This window comes from Cyanistes caeruleus, chromosome 3 (assembly GCF_971803275.1).
Source record: "Cyanistes caeruleus chromosome 3, bCyaCae1.hap1.1, whole genome shotgun sequence".
NCBI classification, from domain to species: domain Eukaryota; kingdom Metazoa; phylum Chordata; class Aves; order Passeriformes; family Paridae; genus Cyanistes; species Cyanistes caeruleus.
In genome coordinates, this window is record NC_141703.1 from 38,091,693 (window position 1) to 38,112,303 (window position 20,611).

The 20,611-nt window shown below is 37.0% G+C and overlaps 2 protein-coding genes across 6 annotated transcripts in view; one reads left to right on the plus strand and one right to left on the minus strand.

Moving 5' to 3' along the window:
* Positions 1-14,505, plus strand: part of FGF14 (fibroblast growth factor 14) — a 374,566-nt gene extending 360,061 nt beyond the window's left edge. For 4 of the 5 annotated variants that reach the window (XM_086880757.1, XM_086880760.1, XM_086880758.1 and 1 more), the window contains 2 exons: positions 8,643-8,841; positions 11,238-11,461. In XM_086880757.1, coding sequence (XP_086736883.1) covers positions 8,643-8,841; positions 11,238-11,374 — 336 coding nt within the window. In that variant the 3' untranslated portion in view covers positions 11,375-11,461. Of the gene's footprint in view, positions 1-8,642; positions 8,842-11,237 lie in introns of all 5 variants that reach the window. The other variant, XM_086880759.1, reaches the window with a different exon arrangement.
* Positions 14,506-18,388: 3,883 nt separating this feature from the next.
* The window catches only part of ITGBL1 (integrin subunit beta like 1), a 124,398-nt gene continuing 122,175 nt past the window's right edge, over positions 18,389-20,611 (minus strand). Inside the window, exon 11 of the mRNA XM_023947216.2 lies at positions 18,389-19,257. Within this exon, the coding sequence (XP_023802984.2) occupies positions 19,166-19,257 (92 nt within the window). The 3' untranslated portion in view covers positions 18,389-19,165. The remainder of the gene's footprint in view (positions 19,258-20,611) is intronic.

Here is a 20,611-nt window from a genome sequence, read left to right on the forward strand (position 1 = left end):
GGCATTTGCATTGCAGAACATTGTCTACAGTGATGGCTGCAAGTGTCTGGATAAACTTATGTCAAAAATTTCCATTGTCATTTGGGAAGGTTTGGTCTATGACTGAGTGTCACTGTATTCCTCCTGCATTATTCATCCAGGGACAGTGGATTGATGGGCAACCGGATGAGAATTTCTTCCCCAGCCCATTGTGGTTTGTTTCAACAGCAATGTTGTTAAATCCTTCCTTTCAGTCTCTTAATTTAGTGCCATCCCATTTTTCCCTTGGCATTGACCTTTTCTAGATGAGAGCCTGGTGCTGTCAACAAGCTGATGAATTATGGCTATTCTAAGTGGAAGTGACCATCAAATATTGGCTGGTTTACTCATCCTCTTCTCCAAAACCCCCCATGACAGTACTGGGAGAAAATATTCCCTGTAATGCATGTAATTTCTCTTAGTCATGCCTTGGGGCATCCGCCTTTCTTATTGATACTGGGTTTCTTTAATCACAGATGCTGTACAGGAGATAAAAGATGTCTATGTGTTGATACAGCAAGGAGTTATTGTTGGTGTTTAAGCTGAAGCCTTAAAGCAATTTTTACTGAATTTTTGAATCTTAAGGGAAGGTAGATGCTGAGGATTAGGTGGGGAGGAGATTATGCTCTGGGAGAAGGAATATCTCATTTCAGTGATACAAGGATTCTGGCTGCATTACCTTTAAAGCCAAAGATGTACCCAAGCCAAAAATTACACATTTCTGTGAAAGTTCAGAGTTGAAATGAAGCAGAAAATAACTTCTCTCCCTTCATGTGTCTATGGGGATACTTGACCATATGCTATACCATGTAATGGCTCTTGGTGGGCTGCAGACCATTCCTAGACCAAACCCATAGGTACAAATTTGGCTTTTCAATAATACTTCTAAAATAAATTTTGCTTCTTTTATTCAGGGGAAGCAGGACTGTTTTAGTGGTTCTGCTCTTGAGAGTAGTGAAGTATTCTAGTTTTTGAATGAGCATCATAAAGACAGTTTTGAAATTTAGTAACCTTTTCCAGGCTGCTGCCCCAAACTTTCTCTTTTGTTTAAACAACCTCCACTCACTCATTCCCAGGTGAGGGTTATGTTTCTGGTCTTCATGATGGGCTGTATTTCACAAACATTAGGTCATTTTTTGAGTCAAATTGTCCATCTTTAAATAACATACATCAAAAGTGCTCATATCAAGGAAATTTGTCCTATCACAGCTGTGTCCCACTGAGTTGATGGCTATGAATTGTAAATAGCAGTCAAAAAAAGATTAATACCAGAGCACTGCTTGCAACTTAATAGTAGCTTCTATGTAAGAAGGAGAGAGAAATATATGACTTCACCTGGCTAGTATATATAAAGTAGCAATTTAGGATCATTCTTGCAGTTATTATTTCAAATATTCTTTTATCTCTCACATTGTTTCATCTTTCAAATGGTAAGTTTATGAAAGAGCATGTGCTCTGTGCTCTGCCTTCCATTAAAAAAAAATATTGCCTTTAATAAATTATATATTAATATGGCCATGGCTTCGAGTTGTAAGCAAGGCAACATACCTATTTTGACGGAAATTTTTGTAAACCAAGACACTGTTCTGGTTTTGCCTCATCACTTTCTATAACTACCTGAAAGGAGGTTGTAGGCAGGTGAGGGCCAGCCTCTTCTTCCAGGCAAACAGACACAAGAAAAGCTGAAATGGCCTTAAACTGAGCCAGGGAAGGTTCATGTTGGACATCAGAAAGAATTTCTTCACTGAAAGGGTGAAGAATTAAGCATTAAGCATTGGAATGGGCTGCCCAGGGAAGTGGTGGAGTCACCATCCCTGGAAGTGTTCAAGAAATGACAGGATGTGGCACGTGGGGCTTTGGTTTACTTGACATGCTGGTGTTCAGTCAAAGGCTGACCTTGATGATCTTGGAGGCCTTTTCCAACTTAAATGATTCTGTGATTCCAATCTGGACATAAAATTAAGCCAAACTTGGGTTTTGATCAGTGTGTTAAGGGTGTTGGGTGTCTGGATCTCCAGAAGTCCCTTGCAAGTCTCTTTGTGATTCTGTGATCCTCTTAAACACACAGATATCTGTTCAAGCCATTTTTTGTTAGCTTATCTTTATGTATAGTATGTGAATTTTATTCATTACCTTATTTTAGGTGCTTATGAATGTACATGAATAAAAGAATTGCTACATGATCAATATTACCATTCATATCCATGCTAATTAGAATCCTTGTTAAGTGCTAATATTTGCAATAACATTAATTTACATTGACTTTTGCCTAAATTTAGTCAAAAGTGTTTTATTTCTTTACAAGCAGTTACAGCCACATTTTCAAGTGTTTAAAGAGCTTGAAAGTGAGATACAGAAATTGTAGCTTAAAGTTTTCTTTTACACACTGACATTTTAATGTACTCTCAGTGATTTTTTAACCAGCAAGAATCATGCCTGATTTTTACCTTCATGATAACAAGTCCTCTTTTTATAACTTCCTTCTTTTTTAAGGATCATGTTTAGTAATCTTCAGAAACAGAAATAACATTACCTTAGAAGAGACAATAATGGTGCTCTCTGACTGTTGTAATTTATTGAGGAAATTTTCTGTCAGGAAACACTGGAAAGTGTTTGAAAGGGGCTGTGAGTGTTTGCTGTTTTTCTAGGACATCTACAGGATTGTTGGGTTCAGCTATTACTGCCTTTACTTTTGAAGTTAGTAATTTGACTGCGATTGATTAATAATTAGTGGCAGCTAAAGTCTTGTGTTCCGTGGTATTTTACTTGGACAGTTTACACATAGAAAATTCTGCCAACTTTGCCTGTTCTGATGTTTAAAAATTATGTTTGCATTAGGGTTTTTTTAGGCCCAGATGCACTAAATGTCTTCTCAACCTGCAGGAAATAGAATATAAATTTCCCCTTAATTCATAAGGTATGTAACCATGTGTTGCTGTGTTTTCTGCCCTTTGAAGAGGAGCTCATGCACAAGATGGTTTCAAACTGCAGACTTCTAGCCCTCTTAACTGTTGAGAAAATTTGTTGTTATGGACAGGAAATGTTAAGTGATTTTTTTTGTTTTCCTACACAAGCATTTGTCAAATAGGTTTGCTGTAAGAAGGTAGTCTAACTCATCTAATTCAGTGTTCAGCGAGTCACTGGAGTATCAATTTAAGTGTATTCCAAGTCTCATGTGAAGGAGAAGCCTCCAGATCTTACAGGTTTTGCTGCACAAATGCCTGTGACAAGGCCTTTTACTGTTCCACCCCACTGCAGCTGTTTTCTGGGATCTCATCATTTCACACTTTGATCACTGCAGCATCAGTGCATCATCCTCCTGCACTGAGGAATACAGTGCTACCCCCACAGTCCCCGTTCAGAACTCTGCCACAGAGTTCATTTGCCACCTTCATTATTTTAACTTCTCTTTTGAGTGAATTTTCCTCATTAAGCAGACTGCTTCTTTTCAACCTTACGACCAGTCTTCATGAGTCATCTCCAACCTTTCTATCCACTATTAAAATGTCATTTCCTTCTTTTTATTCCTGTGTTGCTAGCCTCTAACTCTCAAAACACTTTTGTGCTGACTCTGTGCTGCTTTTCTCTCTGCAGAAATTTCCCAAAAGCCTCCACAAAGCTCGTGTTGCCCTTTCTACAGTATGGCCTTAAGAATCCTTTGTCATCGTTTCTACCAAAAAAAAAAATATAAAAATTATACCCACCTACTACTGTGCTGATACCATTGATTGGATGTGTTGTTTTTTTTTGGATTGTGAGGTGTTTGCATCAGTCAGATTCCACTTGGCCTCTGCTTCAAAAGCTCTGAGGTCCTGTTCCATAACCTGTACTTTTAGGTGCAAGTAATGAATGGTGTCAGGGTTTTTTACAGTGCTCGATTAGACTGGCTGCTCCTCGCCTGGCAATCTCTTTGATTTTGTGTTGCAATTGTGTTTTCTGCATGGCAACAAGGAGAAACTGCAGCTAGTCCAGCCTACAGCTGTGCTTTTGCCTACTTGATGAACAAGTCCTGTTGTGCCCATCTCCAGGGGAGTCCATCGGCTCCTTGTTTGCTGCTGAAGGCAATTCAGGAAGTTATCTGCTAGCTTTATCACTTCTGTGAGCCCTAACTAAAGTCCATCCTTCATATATTTCAGAATAAAACACAAAACTAAAGAGGCTTAAAGGTTCAGGACTAGAAGGTAGGAAACTTTTGTGGGAGCCCTTATTGTTGGGACAGGTGGCCATTGTAGAGCCAGGTTCTTACACTGTCCCTCATGGTGTGCAATGGAAGGTTAGTTTTTGTTTAGTCCTGGCAGTTCATTATTGATTTATTGAACAGAAATATAATTTAAAACTGCAGGTGTCCATTTAATTTTTAAACAATATCTGGATGCTCTGTGGCTAGTTGTGTTGCCATGTTAGTTTTGCTTTGTAAATCTGTGGTTCACAGCATATTTCTTCTTTCTGAGAACTGGACTAGGAAAACACTGCTTCATGGGGTTTATTTTAAGTGAAAGGTCATGTCTAAGAATGGATATGTGCAACTTCTTTAAAGCTAACTAACTTGAACAGACTAAATTAGGAAATCACAGCAATGGGAAGTTACTGATAATCCATTCAAATATTTTCAATTACTCAATGGCTTGTGGGACAATAAAGTTTGCTGTACTTTGATTTTGAATGATAGCCACTTGCTACAGTGCCATATTATTGATTGGCATTGAGGCTTAGCTTCATCATGTCAGACCTCAGCTTTTGACTGACAGGAAGACATGACTTGGTAGGGAATTCATCTCAGTTGTCATCTGAATTACTTTCAACAACCCTTATATCTCTGTGTTGACAGCACAAGCTACCTGATCTGTGTTGTTCAGAAACTCCCAGACTTGAGAAGTGGATAATGGCTATTTTAATTTTATTTCTTTTGTGTTCTGTTCTTATATGCAAGTAGATTCTGATACCACCACATGATTCCATGAGTTCCATCAGTTTCAGTACTATAATGCTAAGATTTGACAGTGCTGCTGAGGGCCCCAAAACTAAGAACTCTGCAATGACAGAACTTTTGATTCCACAAGTTTGAATTCACAAAATTTAATTAGCAATTAATGCTACTGCAACTAGATATGACTCACATCAAGCAAAAATTTGGTGAGAATCTAGAAAAATATCCAAGTGAAAATTCTTCTCAGCAAAGTGCAGTTTAATACATCCTTCACTTCTCTGTGACCCAGGAAGCTGTATCAGATTGCAGTTCACAGACAAAACCCATTCCTGGGGTTTTGTAAATTGGCAGCTGGTATACACTTTATTTCTCAAATGTTGCTTTGACAGGATAAAACCACTTTTTATATAAAACTACAGGCTAAATCTGGGCTCTGACCTTGAAAAGGAAAATCCTGAGCACAAGTTCTTGTTTGCAAGTCATGTCTGGTTTTGCAATTTATGCATTCACTTCCTAATACAAAATGTCCTGTGATCAAAACCCAAAAAGTCATTCTTGCAGGGAAGATCTAAATTATTCATGTCAGCCAGATGCAGATTTGGATTCCTTCAGGTTGGATACAGAGAGGGAGGTAGCCTAGAGGAGTGTCCCCATCACTCAGTTTCCCTTATAACACACCCTGTACATCTATATTTGACCTAGGTAAATGCAAAAACAACATCTTAGGTGTTATGGCTACTTTACTGTAGAAAATAGAGTAGTGATTTTCAGCCAGCTGAGATGGTGTCTGAGGCAAGACTTTAGGCACTGGTCTTAACTTAGAAATATTCAATTTCACCTGAGCCCCAGGGAAGAGGGCCTTTTCAGAAGTCTCCTGATTAACTCTTTCCTTAGAGGAACTGGTGTCTGCAGTTCAGTATAGTAATTGTCAGGTATCTAATTTTCATTAACAAATACTCCTCACAGTGCTGGAACTTTTAGTCTGCCTTAAAGTAACATATATTTAAGGGACTTTTTGAATGAGAATTTAACCCAGGCAGAATAACCTCCTAATATACTGGATGAATGCAAACCCTGTCCAAAGCTGTTGCCCGGACATCTGAAGTAGGATAGCTGCAGTAGTTTCAGGCAGAATACAGTATTTGGGTTTGGCTCTTCCTTGTATTAAAAATAAATAAATAAATAAAAATAAAATATTAAAAAAATCAGACTATTATTATGGTTTCTGTAGGTACATAGTAGTAATGATGTCAGTTTGTCCACTCTATTAGTCTTCAATAGGAGTAGCCAAGTGATTGCATTGACAAAATCTATATTTTTTTTTTACTTGGTAAAGTAAATGCCTACCACTTCATATACTGTGCACTGTCAGAACCACTGTTGCAATACCAAAGAAATGAGAAAGGAAAGAGGCTGGCTTGATTCAGGGAAGGGATATGAATTGAAGGGACCTTGTTTAATTATCATAATGGATATTGTTAGGGAAAACATACAAATAGTGTTCAGAGGCAGCCAAGCAGCTCTAGTACGGAGGAACATAGAATGACAAACAGCTTTTGTTTATAGCACAAAAAATGTGAGTATTGGCTAAGAAGTAGTGTTTATGGTAATTGAGCTTTACAAGGAAGTAAAACTTCATGGGGAACACAGGGGGTAGCATTTTCAGTGAAGTAGGCAATAAGGAGAGCTGTGTAGGCATTTCCTGATTAGCATCTGCTGTTTCAACAGCCAAGGAACATGACTCGCATGTAAATGCTTGTGCTAGGATTTAACAGGCATTCCCTCTAGCATGCCTCCCTGCCTTCTGGTTTTATTTTGAGTCTCCTCGAACCCTACTGTGACTTGAAATCAGTGGAGGAGAAAGGAGAGTAACACAAACAACAGATGTCTTAAAGTTTTGAACAGAGAGAGAAAAAGCCCCATGGCAAAGGAGAAGGTGCAGTTAAGGTGTTTTCCTGTCATTTGTATTCAGTGCTTCTAGTACAGACTCTATTTGCATTTTTGCATTTTTACATATCTATATATATGCAGTTGGTATGCAGTGGTACACGTGGTGGGTAAAAAAGTGGTAGTGCAAAGAGATGCCCACTGCACAATTCAGAATTTTTTTTGCATCCTGTGAGTGTTACCTAGAGACACTGAGCGTACTGGCTGACACAGCCAAAGCAACCTCTTTCAGGGCAGGCTCACAAATTATATTCCCAGCTGTTCTCTGCTTTTAGTCTCTTGCTGCATAAAATACATTAATTTTTTTTTAATCTGAAGTTCAAAGATTAGGAATGCTAATAGTGTGCCTGGTGTTCATCAAGACAGCTTTGATTACAGGTGGTAACTTAAGCCATGGCAATACAAATACCATGTACCCCATCACATTAGGAGAACTAGGTTGTGCACCAAGTGACATTCAGTGCACATTCAGAAAAGTCTTTAATCTGTGCTTTTTGGTATGAGGAACTGTGATTTCCAGAAAGCAAATCTGTGGCAGAAACAGCTGTGAAATTCTTACAATATATAGACAGCTGGGGATGGCATAGAGACCCTGAAAATACATTTCCTGCTGGGTGTTAACTCAGTACTGCATGGGGCCAGGAACAAAAAGAAATGGAAAAAAAAAAATACCGTGAACGAAGAAGTGAAAAGATGTGAAGTTTCCAGATTTTTTTTTCCTTTTTGGGAAAGATAACTGAAAGAAATATAAAGAGTATTCAGGGCTGAGAACTTTGAGCTCTGAAATCTTTGCAAGCTACTTCCCCCTTTCCCACATCTACCTCCTCCTTTAATGTCTTATTTCTTCTACAGGCTTCAGCAGATGGGTCCACAGAAGGAAAATCACATTCACACAAAATCCTATTTTCTTGTGATATTTTAAATGTATATTTATTTGCTTATTAACTTGCTGGGATTTTCCAATGAATTTTGGCAATCTCTATCTCGATGGATATTCACACTGTTTATTTTGTTGGTTACTTCTGTAATAAATATTTATACATATATTTTAATTATTATATATATATATTTCAATTATTTGGCTACTGGACTACAGAAGTTCATGCTTGGATTAACCAATATAGAGTTTAGGAGAACTGCTGTTACTGGATGTGACTTCTGAAAAAAAAAAGAAAAACCAGTTTTGAAATGAATGCTGAGGATGCCAGTAGGAATCACTATTCTTTGTCCAGAAATTTGTACATCAAATGTGGTACATTCCTGGACTGTGGTGGTATTTTCCTGGACTGCAGGGAATGCTATATATTACAATATGTTGGTAGTAGCACTTTAAGCATTAATATTAATTATTGTAAACAAGCGGGAGCCTGCTGCATTCAGTTAAGACAGAACAACTGTTATCTCATTAATGCTGTTTTAGCACAGACTTTCTTAATCTTTGTAAGAGTATCCTATCAGAAAAATAAGCATAATAACAATAATTATTCCCATATTTCAAATAGTGCTTTTATGCCTGTGTGGCTTTCTTTCTACTTTAAAATGTACTATCTCTGTTGCACAGATGGGTAAACTGAGGCATGCATGGGAAGTGAAATAAGCTCACTGGAGGTCTTCCAGAGGAAGACAGAAGTCCTGGTCTTAAAGCAGAACCTTATCTTAAATCATATATAAAACTTTTCACAAGGTATTTGTAAGTTAACAAATCCTGCACTTTAGAGATACCATTTAACATTTCCTTTTTTTCCCACAGGAACTTTTTACACCAGAGTGCAAATTCAAGGAGTCTGTTTTTGAAAATTATTATGTAATCTACTCATCCATGCTCTACAGACAACAGGAGTCCGGGAGGGCCTGGTTCTTGGGGCTGAACAAAGAAGGGCAGGTCATGAAAGGAAACAGAGTGAAGAAAACAAAACCAGCAGCTCATTTTCTACCCAAGCCATTGGAAGGTGAGGCTCAGTCCATCTCTGGCAGACTCCCCTGTTGATTTCACAAGCGGGAATGGTTTCCAAAATGCCCTTGCTGAATGTGCATGCCCCACACAAGGGTCAATCCCACTGCCCTTCCCCAAATTTCACGGAGCAGTTTTGTGCTTCTGTGTAGTGATGCTACAAAGGACATGTGTAAAAACATTTTTCCAGGAACTGAGGTCATTCTACAAGAAAAGAAAAAGAAAATAAATCTTTTGAGGAAGAGCACTGTGCTGCTTTTAAAATATTCCATTGTTAGGGATTTGTGAGTCTTACAGTGAGAAAATAGTTCTTTCATTAGGCAGAATGAAATAATGAATATTGTGGCATGATTAGGAGTAGTAAAGGGAATGGATGAAATGTCAGCATTTCAAAGTAAAAGCTTTCTAATACAAAACATAAAGGTCTCTATAAAATAAATCATGATGTATTACTTTGCCAAGTGGTGTAATGTACTCAGCTCGTGTAAGTTGGCCTTTAAACCAAGATAGGTGCAAGTAACAATCAAAGTAATCTTACATACCAAAATAATGTCACATTCTCTGAAAAATCCATTTATATCTTGGAACTTTTGTGTTATTCTATGTATTCTGCAGGCCTTAACCCATGCTACCTTTTGCTTCTTGTCCTGATGGCAGTACTCATTGTTCTAATTGCTGCACGTAGCCTCAGTCATTCTGAAAATTATCTCGTTTCTTACCATCTGAAAACACATACCTGAGTAATACTTTTGTTAGCAGTCCAGTTTCCTTCTTGTGAAAGTTTACAGTTGTTTAATTAGCTCTCAACAATACTAATAATTTATATCTTGATCCCTCTATATTAAATTAAGACTTAAAGGGAGGGAATACCAGTGCATTTTTTAAAGCAATGCAAATCTGTATGAACTTGGAAAGAAGTTGCTTTTTTTAAATAACGTTTGGATGATCAGACTCCATCGAAATAGCTTAGACAATGCTTAGAAATAACTTGATTTACATTGCCTATGAGAATCATCAAATATGACAGCTCTGCTATGTAATTCCTTACTTTGTAGTTTCATTTCGTGCTGTTCAGCATAATAATTTTGTAGGTCACCATGTTATCTCACCAAGCTCTTTTAATTAATCATCAAAGTGCCCTAAACACGTTTATGGGCCACTATGAAGATATATATCATAATCAGCCTTATGTACTCTAGAGAAGACATTTAATTTCAGTCTTTCAGAAACTATAAAAGGATTTGGATTATGTCACTGGAAATGTTAGAACAAGTATTTGATTAATTAATGATGCTGTGGGGCCATTTACATTTATTATGAAACTTCACACCATTGAAGATCAAGGTCACTACTTTGATGCTCCAGCCTCCTACTCCAATTAGCCAAGGGATGAAGGAATTGTGCTCTCTGTGGTAGCACACTCCCAGTCTGGAAATCAGTGTGAAATCATTCCTTTGACTGCTGTGACACCTCTTTTAACATTGGTCTGATATAAATAAATGCAACTGAAGTTAAGTATAAGTGAAAATATTACCTGATACAGTGACGTGGAAAATGAAACTGAATTATCCAAGAGCATTAATCATTAAGGCAGCTTAATGCTGGAATTGTGTAATTGAATACATGTATTTCCCTCAAAAGATTTGAAGCGGTTAGGTAGGGACTGAAGCCCAGGGAAAAACTTCTAATTCTTCTAAGAATTAAGTTAATGGTTTAATTTGGAGTTTTCTGCACTTCTGCTATCAGTGGAGATCAGTGGCTACTGCATATGTTGGAAATGAGAAAGAAAACCCCCAAACCTCTTTTGTATTCTCCACATATCCTGGATATTTCTTCAGAATACACCTGAAGAAGTGACCATGGCCAAATCCCTCAGATTTGGGAGACTGATGTACATGTAACTTTGTAGAACTGGACCCTAGCCTAATCTTGCAATGTATGACTAAGAAAGAATATTTATGTCTAGACAACTGTATTGTGTGAACCCACTTTTTATTTACAGTCTGTCTTATCACATTTTTTTACTTCTAAAAGCTTCCATGTTTATTTAATATTTATTTAAGTGTTGTATATACATACACATGTGTATCCACATGTATATTTTTGTGTGCTTTCGGCAAAGACAGAACACTACTTTTTCATTTCCAAGAAGCTATAGTATCCATTGAACAAGCAAGAATGCAGTCACCTACTGCATTTTTAAGTCAGATGCAGAAGAAGTGTGAGAATTTTGGAGGCTTAAGCAATTTTATCAGTGATGTAAAACCAGTGTCTGTCAAAATAAAGCTTCCCTGATATGCAAGAGGAACATAGAAAATTAATCCTATTTGAGATGAACTCTCGCATGTGATACATTGTTAAAAATGCCTCTCCTTTTCTCTTCCTTCCCCTCAGTTGCCATGTATCGAGAACCATCTTTGCATGATATTGGAGAAACAGTGCCAAAGGCTGGGGTAACTCCAAGTAAAAGCACAAGTGCATCTGCAATAATGAATGGCGGCAAACCAGTGAACAAGAGCAAGACGACATAGCCAGATCCTCACAGGTGTTGTGACTTTACTGAGTCCCAAGTACAGTTGAGTGATTTATCCTTGCCAGACTTCCCCTCGGCAGTGTCTGTGGATCAGCTTGTGGCAAGTCACCAGCTTGCCCGTTGCTGTTTCTGAACTGAGTTGTTGCAAGTGGATAAATCTCAACATGTAGCTCCACCACAACGAGAAGACACCTGGATGAACCAGCTAAACTCAGACCATGGAATGCCCTACCAGATATTGGAATGCCTTTTTAATATCTTTTCTGTGACTGTGACACTTCATGTGAATGACATACTTCACAAGTACACTTGATACCTTGCCTGCTGACAATTGCCCATAATCCCTTTTTGAGTCCAGTTTCAGCAAAATCCATGTGTTTAAGTTCTATTTTGTAGCACACAAATAATCAAGTAATTTCTAGTTAGATGCTGTAAACCTGTGCTATTATGGATTTCTCTTCTTCCCTTTTTTATAAGGCTGCTCGCTCCACTGTTTGTGACCTTTTGCAGGGATTGTGTTTCTCTATAACTTAAGTGTTGCCGGTGGCTTAGTTTTGAAAGCAATCAGGGAATCAGGAAGCCTTCAAAAATCTATTATTACAAATTATATCTATAAAGAATAGGATCGTTGTCTCTGGCTTAAAATATTGATTAAATGTGAATACTCTTTAGTAACAGATACTGTGCTTCTGAGGTTGGCATTAAAGTGGAGGGAAGAGTGTCAAACACAACCAACGGGGAGTTTTCTGAAACGTGTGTTTGGCATCCCCCTATAGTTTCTTTTTGTGTGTGTGTTTTATACATATCACAGGCTTACTGGTAATGGTAACATTTGCCTTGCCCAGCGAGCAAGACCCACTCATTTTTGGAAAAGTGGGTCCAAAGAATTTTGTAGGCCTTGTAGGTCTGAATTAAGGCTCATTTTTCATCTACTAAATCTTCATTGTTTGAAAAACAACCACCACCAGTAAAAGAAAAAAAAAAGTAAGACTAATCAGAATTGTGCTACCTAACTCCATTTCAAATATAATCCTTTCCTGTTTTTAAGGAACTGAACTTAATGCCATTGTTATTTTTGGCTGAATCCCACACCTACTTAGCAAAGCATGGGCAAGGATGTTGTTGTGTTCTTTTTTGCAGCACCAATGCAAAGGGTAGTTAAAAATTATAGTTTAATATTTCTGGTGTTTTAAAAAAAAAGAAGTTTTAAAACTGGACATATTACAAAACTTTATTTTTATTTTTAGCTAAGCATGCAAAGTCCGGTCCTATGTATTTCACTGATATCCCAGTATGTACCTCCACCCAGCTTCCTAGGATAACATGCCCACCAAATTGCTAGATTGAAGGTGCCTTGCCTTGATCTCTATATACTGTACTTTCTCCTACATGAACCTAGAAAAATTTAAAAAACATCATAAAATTGAAGCCTTGGATCATATTACCAGAAACAACATCAACCCTTAGAGTTTGTCACTTGTGAACAATTAAACCAGTGTTGCGGGGGATGAAGGAGGGCGGGGGAAAGATTCAGAGAATGCCACAGAGATGCCACTGAAGTTTTTTGCACGCTTAGTCACAGGCTTTCAGAAGATGAAAATTACGGGCACTCTCTGTATGCTTAAGAGGGAATTTGTTTCTTAGAAATGGCAGCAAAGATCAAACTGTATCTCAGCCTGGAAAACTGTGTGGCAACACTCTCTTGGCCTCTTGCTGTTACCTTGATATTTAAAGACAAAAAGAGGAAACCATCCTTTTTTAGCACTGTATTTCTGGCAATTTGTTTTATCACATTTTTGAGCTGGAGTCCCTAACAGAGACTGCTGATTATTTCAAATTCCCTGTCTGCTCAGCTGAACAGTCTGATTCAGTCTGAATGAACTCTTCATACTCGTTTTCAAATGCATTCTGTTTTTATAAGCAACATTTAGTGCACTCTTCAAGGAGGCTACTGTAAAGCTGCTAAATTCTAGGTAAACTTTTTCTTTTTTTCTGTAGGTCAGACTTATTTTTGTATGTGTGATATGAGAACAGCAAGATATAATGCTTGATGTTGGGTCTTTCTAGGGAGGGAATGAGTTAAGCATGAAGCCCTCTATCCATATAGAGAAAAAAAAAAAATAAACCTAATCTAAAACTGTGATAAAAATGCAAAGAAACTTTGACTTGAGACTGTGCCCTTGCCTGCTAGCACTAAATCTGTGTGCGTGGGGAAACAACACTTTTATTAGAAACTTTGGTGTGCCCTTCTCGTCCCATCTGGTCCAGTGGGATTTGTGCACCATCCCTGAGAAAACAAAATCAAACCAAAGCAACTCAGATGGTGAGCTGGGGGCTTGCTCTGCGCTGCAGGACCCACGAGGGGCAGCAGCCTTGACACTGTCCTGTCCGCTGGGTCCTGCCATGGCCCCAGGCCTTCCTACAATTGTTAGAGGAGAACTTCACAGTGCTTCAAGTAAGATAAAACAGCTGAAGGCTACGTTCTCTCTCACCTGATACATGAGGAGGGAATACATGAGTTCATGTCCCATTCAGCTGTCTTTTAACTCACCCAGTGTAAGAGCCTGAGGAGAGACAGGGCTGGAGACCTGGCTGAGCCGTGCAAGGAGGATCTGGTTCATTGCCTGATCCTACGTAAGAATTGTTTTTAACATTAACCTTTTGGTCCTGAGTAACTATGATCTGTGAACCAGTTTGGGAGGCTATAATTAAAGCCAGATTTAATTCCTTTAAGCAGTTAGTACATACTGGAAATACAGCTCTTTTTTTTCTTTTTTTTAATTATTGTTTTCTGGTTTTGTTTCTGTGGGCTAAATTCATTTGAGTGTTTAATCCAATGAATCAATGTCCTGATATTTTTTTTCTACAATCTGTTTAAACATAACAAAGGTATCTTTGTGCTTTGTTTTTTCCTTTTAATTTTGTCTTGTCTCATCTGTTGCATGGGAAGAGTATGACAAGGATGAACTAACTGCATGTTGTAGGTTGTGTCTGTCAAAGAACTGTTGGTCAGTGTTACAAATTTACATACATATATGCAAAGAGTTTGTCTGCATTGTACAGTTTGTGTTTATTCTTATTTGTTGTATACACAGATTCAACATGATGAATAAAACATTTATATGAAGGCATACTGGAAACCAACAAAAAAGTTTATGTAAGAAGTAGACTGTGCAAAGCATCATTGCATTGGCCACAGGATGGTGAAACTTCATGTAAATAGGTTGGCAAACTCAGTTCTCCCCCTTTACCATGCCAAAGAAAATTTCAGCTCCTTAATATAATACCTCTCTTGCTGTTCTCCAGGATGAGACTTCACCATTTTCTTCCCTCTAAAATTAATTTTGCTGTTAAGTGAAAGCTGTTTTCAACTGTCTGTTACTACTAAGTACTGTATAGTAAACCTGATGGAATCAATTTGTATTTACAGATTGGGGTTTTTGTACTTACATGTGCAGCTGTCCGTGAATCTGCAGCGTTCCAGGTCTTTTGCATGCTTGCATTGTATTTTGTTCTTCTGGGTTTCCTCTAATCTCTGAGAGACTGTTCACACTGCAATCTAACCTCATCTTGCCATTTTATATGTTAACACTGCACAGAGTCATTTTCTTCTGTTTTTTTGATCTGTATTTCAGCTACAGTTCTATTTGGCAAAATCAGTCACACCTGCACAGTTTTAGAGATCCAGTTTTGAGGAGATATGAACTACTTCAACAAAGCACTATTTTGCTGTACTTCAAAAATTTTATAAATACACAAGAATCCTTATGAGATTGTTCACGTAATAGAGCCTACGGAAGGGTCTCTAGCTCCTCTTAAGTGCTTTGTAGTTCACATAACAGAGCTTCTGTTTAATTTGCTAGTTTTTTAGCCATTCTCAATTGATTTTTAATATACTGTCATTTTCATTAATGCTGGTTCTTAATAAACCCCTCCCAGCCCCTCCCCTTCACCAGGTATAAAGTAAAGCAATTCACTTTGGTATAAAACTGAAACAAGACTAAGAACCCCGGCTTTACATATCAGGGAAACTTTTTCTCTTGGTTTAAAACTAGTTTAAGCAATGAGGTATGAAAGCAGGCAGTTTGGTCCATGCAGTAAAAGTGTATCATGATGATCCATCTGTTTGTTGGTATAAAGAATACATTATTCAGATACATTCAAATGGGAATGGAAGCAAAATTAGACTAAGTAAGAAGGTTCTCTTTCTTTTAAATGGCCCTTTAGATAAATTCATATTTCATGCAATGCATTCCAAAATGTTTAATAACAGGGTTGGGTTTTTTTCTGTGATGACTAATGCAAATGCTATGAATTATTTTTGAAGATGTAATATATTTTTTGTTCAATTACTTAGTCACAGAAATATTCAACTTAGCTTTCTTCATCCCAGTATCATTTAGCTGTATCATTTAGCTACAAAGTGAGATGCCAGTCTGCAAAGAAGCAAGGGCAATGCACCAAAAAAGTGAGAGCAAGTACATGATTAAATGCATCTATGTGTTTCTAAGAAACAACATAGACAGTGGAAAATAAAAAAGGACCACAAGCAGGTTAATAAATTTTAGAAGCAAATGAATCCACAGGTTTTTTATAGGTTATATTACAGATATGTTATACACAATAGATATAATCCTGCAAGTCTTTTATAGAAGCACTGGCACACTTCTGGATTGTGTTCTTTCTCACATAAGAAGAAAACAAGTTTATAGTATCTTTTTGTTTATAAGGTTTATCAACCTAATCAGTAAAAAGTCCCCATTTATCCAATTTGGTTTTGCTGTTTGCCACAGGCCTGGAAGCAGGTTTTTACAGTCACTACCTATGAAATATCAAGCAGTAAGTTTCACTTCCTTATGCCTCTTCCTGCATTTACAGTTTATGTATCTCAAATTTCCATCACAGGGAATGGATAAGGAAAAAAGATAATTTATTATTACAGATATTATATTAGAATATGTGGAATTATAATCTTATTCCTTCTGATTTCATTTTGCTAGGGAGGAAATGAGCCACAAACACGATATGCTGAGTGTCACATCACCAGTTACCTCAGCATGAAGAGTAGGGGAAATGTTCAAGCAACATTATAGGAAACAGAAGAAAATTTGGAAAAGAATTAATGTGTACATTACATTTTTAGTAGTCTTAGTTAATACTTTAAGGTTTATAGTAATAGCACCATTTTGTTTGATAATTGCATTTAAATGAACCACTGAGAGTAGCCGTCTTAGATATTCCAGGGGTTTTTTTCCAAATGTACGTTAATATACAACTTGGATAACACTTTTTGAAATGCTATGGCTACATAATCCATCCAGTAGTCAAAAAGGTTGGAGCTGATTGGTTTAAAAAAAAAAAAAAATCAAGGTAGAAATAAAAATTACTTTATACTCTTTAAATCTATAAATTTAAAATTAAAGCAAATGACAAAGTAAAATGCATCAAATACAACACTGGAACCACCTAAACAATTGTTCTTTTATATATGAATGAGTACATGAAATACCACAGCTGATCTACAGTATATATAAACGTTTTGATGCCATGAAACAAGTCAAAAGGACCTACTGATACCAGATAAGGGTTTTGATTATGTTGTATTTTCTTAATACAGTACTAAATACAAATGGGAGGAAAGCAAGGAGAACTTTGTATCCTTCATTGTTTACACTCTGATTCAGCAGATGAATGTATATGAAAAAAACCCAGTGATTATGAGATGATTCAGGTCAGCGGTATTCATTATTCATAAATATAAATAAAAGCAACAATTTGTGCTCTCCAGACACTAGGGTTGGCAAAATGCATACATGCTAAAACTTAAGAAAGGATTCCTGTTGAGCCCCATGCAGTTTAAGGGTTTTAAGTATAAAATACAAATTAAAATTTCAAGATGAATTTTACTTTGAAGATTCTTTATGCTTTATGAATACAATTTAAAACTCTGCCTGATACTTTGGTTATCTGATAAGAGAGTAGCTAGCAGCTTTGGGATGTAAGTCTAGTTATTTATCTGCATAGCTTATATATAAGTTGGATGTTTGTTAATGGTACTCCCTGAGAATATGGGCTTCACAAGCTTCATTTTCAGAAAGAAAGAAGCCAGGTTAAGGGGGGAAAAAAGTGGTAGTTAAAGAGCAAGCTATATGGGACAGGGGAATAATAAAGCAGTTAAATAAATTAATTTGAAATTTTGCATTCTATTACATGTTCTGTACCATTGTATTTTCCTATTTCAAAACTGTCCTTTCTAAAAGAAAAGTAATTTCTAGACTAATAATGGAAATACATTCTTTTTGTTAATACGTAGTTCCATTATTTCTGAGTCATGTACCTCTTAAAAAATCAGGACCTTGGCACCTAAACCACAATGTTAAAGTTTGCTATCTAAAAGAAGTATTTTTGAGCCATTTAATCAATTTCTTGCTCAATCATGGTTTCACAAAATGTAAACACTTTTGAAACTAAAATGTATTTTTTTTTTTTTTTTGCTCTAAAGAATTCAAGGGCTGCCAAATCTACATGTACAAAAAAATAAGAGACTCATATGTAAATAAGTTAGGGAAGTCCCAATAGTTGTGCATCGTTCATAACTCAATGTGAATTTCACACTGAGCAGCATTTCACCATTGGAAAATAAAAATAAAATTTTTGTTCATACCACTGCTTTGTTTGTATTTACTGTATTAAAACTTCAGTTACTTTGTTGCCATTGTCCAGACACCTTTGGCTGAGACCAAGCTATGTCACAGCACAGATCATTTTTCAAGTAAGTTGATGTTCATGTTCCCCGCTTCTGTGAAAGCAGTTAAATTCAGTGAATTCCATGTGTGCCATGGCAATTTGTCCTGAACAGTAATTTCTAAAAATAGACAGAATTTTCATCCTAAAAGTTACTAATATAAAAAATTTTCATTTGCTTTACATGTAGGAGGTAACTGTAGATACATAGAACAGCACAACAAAAGTACATGTGAGTTGCAGAACACATATGCAGAATAGGCAATCATACTTTTATATCTTTATTTGTTTCATTCCATATGTTTCTATAGATTATGTATTTGAAAGTATTGTAATATGTAGATTAGACAACCAACTTACTGACTTATCAACCACAGAAACGAAAAGTTCTCTTGTGGAAAAGGTTCCATTCAAACACTTTGGGTCTTCAGCCTATGAGTGTAACATAACTGGACCTCAGTCACGCAATTATTTGACCAAAAAAAAATCATTAATATTTTTATAGGCTTCTTTACAGTTTCTCTCAATTTATGAGTTGGTTCATAATCAGGAATGTTGAAGAGAAAAAAGGGCCAAATAATGTGTTTTTCACACACCATAAAACAGATTGAACTAATTGTTTGACAAATATTCCACTACTGCTACTCCTCTACATGTGTATTGTTGCATAATGATAAGACACGACAACCAAGTAAATAATGTTTAAAAAAGGGATTTCTTACACCTTTGTCTCAGGTTGCTCAAAAAAGTAGTCATTATTGGTAAAATATCTGTTTGACTGAAGTTACAAAAAATCTCTGGAGAAGTTCCATAGGGCCAGTATTTTATGGCTTCACCCTCTAGAGCTCGGGCTGTCCTGCTCCCTTGTTTAGTTTTCTGATGCATTTCTTTAGGGAGCAGATCCTCAAATGTGTTTTAAGGTATTTACAACCGTTTATGTGTGCGTTCATGCATACCCACACCCAGACACTTCTGAAATTAAATGTCCTAGCAGCCTAAAGAAAAACAAACAAAAAAACCTCTCCTCGATCTTTGGCGTCCTTCATTAAGGATATTCTCTCCCCAGCCAGATTTCACAAGCATTTCCATTCCATCCTTCCCAGCACTCACAGTTTCCACAGCTACAAACACCGTTACCTAGAATAGAATGAATAAAGTGCAATTATCATAATTGAAATGTACTACATTATAATGTGTTTTATGGGAAGTAAAGAGCTATGCTGAAGTAGATGCATTGTTCTTTTACTGTTCCCCTACCCCTTTTCCCTTTGGAAGGGAGCAATAACTGCACCCTTGCATTAAGAAGCCTCCCCACACCTATAGTTACAAGGGATTAATAGCATCTTCTCAATAATTCCATCAGCAGTATTGCAAATGTTGAAATTGTGTACGGGAAAGTGGGATTGTGCACACCAGCATTTGTACCCAGCTGGTGAGGCTAAGTGTTCACACTGTGCCTCCAGGTACGAAATAAAACAAGATTACTTTTAACTATTATTCATAAAGAAAAAGCCATTAAAAGCTACCAGCAGAATAGCAATAAAACCATGACTTTGAGCATGAAAAAAGTTAAACCTAAAATCTCAGAAGTGCCATATAAATAAATCCTATCTCAAACTCTCTATTAAGTGAAAAATGTCCTGGCCCTATACTGCAGCAGGGAAACAGCTGAGTCCCATCTATTAATTTTATTTAAATATTTTTTATGACCCTTGGATGTTTAGCTTGAGACCTCTTTATCCTTTGTATCTATGTAAACCCCTCTTCCTTCTGACTTTATGAAGATCCATGATTAGGCATTAGAGCTACAGATAAGGTTCCTGTTCCTGCCATACTAGTTAGTTGCCTGCAGAAAATGACCCTTGCTAACAGAGCTAGCTGGAAGACACAATTTACTAGTGTCAGCCTTCCCACTCTCACTCTAATTGGCTTGCAGAGTTCTTCCACATCTAATAATTGCTCAGCAAAGATTTTCTAAAATTAAGATTTGTAACAGGAAGCAGCCAGTGAGTTAATTTAGCAATTCCCATGCTGCTTCTTGTCACTATGCTTGTCACGAGGGTTTGTTGGCAGCCTGCCCATTTCTATCGACATCTGCCACCTGCATATTCAGACAAGGTTAAGGTGAAGCTGCTTGAATCATTTACCATCACATCATAAGAAAAGCTATCAGCTATTCCAGCCTCCCACCGACAACTGTCTGATTGCTAGGAAGCTCTGTTAACCCACGCAGCTATGTCCCTAACCCACCTGGGATCATCAAACAAGTGAATTTTGTCTGTGACTTAAATTCATTACACATGTGGATTGTCCAGTAAAAGAACAAAGGCTAAGGAATCCTCATGACTGTAATGCTGACATTTGCCAAAAAACCAGTAACTTGTAGTCTATTACAGAGAGAATTGTTGATGGATTCCATAGCTGGCTTAGCTGTTTAAATTCATAGTCAAGCTTTTAACTGTTGTTTTGAAACCTTAATTTGATCATTGCG